At 38.8% G+C, this 5,754-nt stretch overlaps 1 protein-coding gene across 1 annotated transcript; it reads right to left on the bottom strand.

Annotated features, from left to right (window-relative positions):
- Positions 1 to 596: 596 nt before the first annotated feature.
- Positions 597 to 1,556, bottom strand: MC2R (melanocortin 2 receptor). The gene has a single exon (XM_009646218.2). The coding sequence runs from the start codon at positions 1,554 to 1,556 to the stop codon at positions 597 to 599; it is 960 nt and encodes a 319-aa protein (XP_009644513.2).
- Between the last annotated feature and the right edge of the window lie 4,198 nt (positions 1,557 to 5,754).

Below are 5,754 nucleotides of genomic sequence, written 5' to 3'. Positions count from 1 at the left end.
CAGGCATACACTCCAAAAGTTATTTCTGAAACAGAGAACACTAATTGCATGATTTTAAGGAGACTAGATGTTAAAGAACAGTCATGAATTCACTTTTCCAGCAAAATCCAATTACATGTCCATATTTTCTGCTTTATCACAGACTTCTATATAAATGTGCAGTTTAGAAACAAATGTTCATTTAATTGTGAATTAAACAGTAGCATTTTAAAGTAGTATACAACTTACATTGAAATTACTGATACAAAATAAGTTGGCGTAAACTCATCTCTGGGGTAACGCAATACTTGGTGCAGAAGATTTATATCTGTTTTTTTCTGAAATGACAAAAGGTAGTTAAGGTATTCTTTTACTTGCATGAAAACTGTCGGCAGAATTAACTTCATCAAGTAATATTTCTGGAGGTCTGCTTGGCAAAGATTTCTGTGCATACTTAGTTTTTATGCATTCTTTGGTAGCCCTCTGAAAATCCCTGGCAGTATCCTACAAGCATAGTATTACTTTGGGTATCGTTGTTGGTATTTTTAACTCTGCAAACTGATGTTGCACAGTGCCCCATAGGTGTGCTTCTATAATCTTCATTTTTCATGAAGCGTTTACCAGTTCCAGTTAGACCTGGCACAGCAGAACATCTTCTTAAATGTACTCCGTAATTCTGGGCTTCGGAATGCAAAAATCATAGGGTCGATGATTGCATTGCACATTATGAGCGTCCCATTCACATGGAAAATGGACATGTAGCAAGCACAGTAAGGGTTATGTGGGCAAAACCTTGCTAAGAGGATATGAAGAACAAAGGGGGCCCAACAGCAAAGGAAAACTCCAAGGAAAATGGTCAGTGTAATGGCTCCTTTCATGTTAGTTCTCTGATGGACTGTGGTGGTTGGCAGTGAGGCGATCTTTTTAGCATGAGATCGAGCCAGGAGGAACATATGGACATAGAGGCACAGTATAAAGAACATCATTAAAGGGAACAGGATGGTGAAGGGGATGACTGTTGCTGCTTCGTAGGAGAAGAGGGCAATGGCAATGCTACTGCCAGCACAGAATGTCCAAATGATTGCCAAGATAACCAGGGCCCTTCTTAGTGTCATGATGTTATGGTACCGCAAAGCGTAGAAGATAGTGATGTATCTGTCTGCTGCAATAGCTAACAAGCTGAAAATCGACCCCAGTAAAGACAGAATGAACATGGAATCCATGGCATCATCCAGCTTTTTCTCAAAGTCCCCACGACGTGTCAGGTAGCCCATTTTGCACAAGATGATAAAGATGTTCTCCAGAGTTTTGTACAAGCTACCTAACATGTCTGAAATGGCTAAACTGCAAATGAAGAAGTACATGGGCAAGTGCAAATTCTTATTTCTAACAACAGCAATAAGGACAAGCAGATTTTCCAATATTCCAGCAGCAGCAACAGTGAAAAAAACTTCCTCTGGCACCACGACCTGGGTGCAGTCAGTGATATTTAAGGAGAAACCACTTATGTTTTCGAGAGAAGGAATGCTTGCTTGCCCTGGGTGTTTGATTAGGTTGGAAGGTCTTTCAGTGCTCATTTCTTCTGGTCGTGGGAAGATTGTGGATTGTTGTTTCTCAGGCTTGGCTTTATTCTGAAGCTGACCTGTCAGTCAGACCATTCTTCTTTTGCATTGCTTCTTCTGGGGCAATTTTAAGACTTGACTGACATGTTTTGAATTTCTCCTACAATAAAACATGTGCAAACATAAATATCAAGAAGAAACTTACCACGCAGATAGGGCAAAAATAGACATTTGAAATATCACCTATTGCAGTGGAATGAACGTATATCATGATCAGAGACAGGCAAAGTTGGTCTGGATAAAATAAGAGCTGCTCCAGGCTTCACTGAGCCTTAGAGGAAAACAGAGTGTAAATTCTCTTTTAGCTTCAAAGCAGTTTTAAAAAATATATGTAGTTTTCTTTACCAATGAGCATCCCACGTCTACTGAAACTGATCTGACAGACTTCAAGAGCTTGGCAATCTTTACTGGACCAGCTGTTTGGTTTGAGAAAGTCTGGCATTTCTCACAAGATTTGCAATATTATTAGACGCAAATGAGAGCAATGCCAAGATAAACTGTTGTCCAGGACAGTAACATGTTTACCACCACACTGTTGATGGTGAAATAAAATGCCCTCAATTTAGATGTGAACATTTGTAAATATTGATATTTTTCTGAAGCATGTTAGATACTAGTGAGAGGCTTCCTTTTCATGTAAATTAAAACAGTCTCTTGATTTGATGAACATATTTCTAATGCAGATTAAGATCCAAAGTACATGGACTTCTTTTCTTGGCTGTATTTTAAAACTGTCTAAGGGACCAAATGTTTATTTCAGCATCACGATGATGTTTTTCTTTCTCCATAATGATCCTGATCTAAATTACATTAAAGAATATATGAATCTTTCCAAAGGATTAGGCTTTTTAGGCTTTCCATTAATGTATAAATGGATGTGATATTAATTTAGCTTGGATATTACTCATAAACAATAAGATCCACTTCTTCTTGTCGTTTTTGTAGCCCCATTTGTGAAACACAGATGCAGTTGCTATTTGGAATGCCCCCCTTTTTAAAGAACTGATATATTCTCCCTGTTTTTAAATTCAAACCGGCTTTTAATTGTTTGGCACTTTCATACTGGTAAGTCTTGAAATTCCTTTGGACATTTGTTCATAGGGTTGCCAAATGCCATAAAACACTCCATTGCTGTTTCAAAGGGAGAAATAAAAAGTTTTCACTACTTTGTATACAAACAATGCCCTCTGCAAGTGTCAGTGGGTATCTGTAATCAGGACAGCTGAACTGCTGCTTGAATATGATTAAACTTAATGCAGATGAATGTGTTTGGCCACTTTTCAATGGAAAACAGGTTCCTGACCTGGGCGTGCTAACGTTATCTGCTGAGATTGCCAGTCAGGTGCTACCCGTGGTGAAGAACGCTGAGACTTGGACCACCAGCTGTCATGAATTCAATTGAAACAAGCTCGCTTAAGAGAAAGCATTCAAGACAGTACCCATACTTATCTGAAAACAAAGGCCGTGTAGTGGAACGAATTAACTGTATTGCACTGCAGCTTGCATGGATGTTCCAACAGACACTTAGGTCAACATCTGTCAATATGTAAAGGTAGGAGCTACTAAATAGAGTAAGAGACTCAGCAATGTCTTTGTAATGATGTTTTTGTTATTCTCACCTAGCGCTACTGTCACAGTTAAGTTTAATGATTTCTAATCTAGCAACCTGTTTAGCACCGTAATTTTCACTCTTAATAGACGCACTGTTTTATTAGGGTTCCATCAAGGGTGTTGCAAATTAGCTCCTTTTCTGATGCTTCACTGTGGTCCACGGTCATATTTCTGTCTCAGATCTCCCAGAGAGAAATATTTTTGTATACAGTGTTGTACACAGGTAGTAAATCCGGTGCTTGATCTACTCAATACACATCATATCATACGTCTGCAGTAAGTCCCACATTTACAGGGTTCTTTCACTGCTATAGATCTACCAGGTAGCGTGCAGGAAGTAGTTTAACACTTCTAAGCAGCGTAGGACAGACTACACATGGGATGTAAAGCTGTTGTGCACATGATGAGTAACCTCAGTCTGTCCTAAAAGCTGATGGAAAAAGAAGATACCTTGGAGCTTGGATGCATATTTCCACTGGCTGCAGAAATTAGAGCCAATGTCATTTCACACAAAGCTATAAATAATCATTCAGTGAAAAAAAGTTTACCCTCCTGTGTTGTTTGCACTACCAGAGACAGCTTGGATGCAACAGATTTCCTTTCCACTGCCAATACCTTGCCAGTTTGCTTCATCATTGCATCGTCCAGATAAAGCGTTCGTGCCATGCACCCCCCTCCCTCCCTGAAAGACCTCAGGTTTATCTTTTGCAGGTATCTGCAAAGTCAGCCTTTCACAGCTAGTGTTTACATGTCAGAATTGTTAAACATAGAACAGAACAACTTAAGAATAAAGGAAGTGCCTTATACTACAAATATTTTTTTCCTGGCAATGGTTGAACTATTTGGATTTCACCTTTCTTGAGGTCATTCACAGTCTAGGAATAAGTTTTCCTGACTGTAGCAAGAAATGTAAAACAGTCAAAAAGCAATAAAAGACAAAAAAAGGCCCTTTAAGTTTGAAACACATTTGCAAATGTAGCTTTATCACAAAACCTGCAAAAACCTCTACCCATTCGTTTTCATGTTTAAATTAGGTCCTGGAGGGAGAAATCAACAGCTCAGTAACATTGGATATTCAGCAACATTATTTATCTAGAAAGAGGCAGTCTCCTGAACTGGTATAATGGGCAATGAGCTGATGGCAGTAGTGAAGTTACTACAAATACATACATTTATGGTATTATCAGCAGTTTCTATTCAATTTGCAGTTATCTAAAGTAAGATGAAGCAGGAAACTGGGAGACTGGAACCCAGGACCAGAAACTATACTGGCAATATTGTAAAAAATCAGGAAACAAATAGAATTCAGATTACCTGTCAATTGTGTTCATTCACCCTGATTATGGTTTGGCTCTTTACAACACTGACACTTGCAAAGCGTGTTCACACTGGTGTGTATTACAGAGTTGAAAGCCAGCCCCAGTACTTCAGCTCGTGACAAGGCTGAGAATGCCTCCCTGGATGCTGGAAGCTCCCAGCACCATGCAGGATTAGCCTTGGAAAAAAAGCATAAATCTCTCCTGTGTGCCCAGTGCCTATTGATTACAAAAATCCAATTTTCTCTGCAGTAGAAATGCAATGACTTAGCACCTAAAAGGTCTGGGAGTAATAGGTCTGCACTTGATTTTTTTTTTTTATTGGATGAAAACTTATTCATTAAATAAATAAACAACCATACTTCCCTCAATCCCAAAATGTTACAAATAAACTGGCCTGGTCAGCTGTAATACCAGCAAAAGTAATTCAGCTGTGAACTATAATTATAAGATATAGAAAAGAAATTATATACCTTAAATACTGATAATTTCCCAGGTATTTTTTGCTAGAATACCGTATCTCCCTTTATTGGAGAGAATACCGTATCTCCCTTTATTGGAGATACTCCAAGCTGTATTTGCTCTCTAAACAGCTGGCAGTAAATAAAAACTGAAAGGGTATTGAGTAGTCTCTTCTGCTTTTGGACTGCACAAACCAGCTGAGATAACTAGCCAATTATGTAGATGCAATGATTTGTTTCTAGAACCATGAAATGTATTAATTCCCCATCCTTCTATGTGTGTGTGTATATATATATATATATTTAAAAGTAATTTATGAGGAATGAAAAAGAACAAGTGTTCCGTGTTTCAGACACGGTATATGCAGTACACGTCACAATCCATTCAGTATATACAGAGGTACTCATTTGTCACTTAAAATACCATCTTTTCTCAAGCCAAAAAAGTCTCCAATGTGTTAACAGATGCCTTCTGATGCCATTATCTGTAGCATTTCATCACCAAAGCAATCCAGTGTAAAAACACTCATTGGCTTAAATAAAAGTACCTCGGGCATCAGGCCACCTGGTGATTTGTTCAGCTTGGTTCTCCGTCTAAAACTTGGCCATGGTGGGACACTAATCCCTTGAGGAGGTGGTCGGGCAAGCTGTGCGCGACTGGTTACACTGCCTGGTGCTGCTTAGGGTGACCTTTTTCTGAGAATGACAGCATGAGTCCCATGTTCAGTGGATGGGAGATAACATACATTTTCGGTCATTTCCATT

This window comes from Egretta garzetta, unplaced genomic scaffold, assembly GCF_000687185.1.
Source record: "Egretta garzetta isolate BGI_Z169 unplaced genomic scaffold, ASM68718v1 scaffold259, whole genome shotgun sequence".
Classification (NCBI taxonomy): domain Eukaryota; kingdom Metazoa; phylum Chordata; class Aves; order Pelecaniformes; family Ardeidae; genus Egretta; species Egretta garzetta.
Note: the sequence above shows the minus strand (reverse complement) of the source record. Positions and strands in the feature narration are given on the sequence as shown.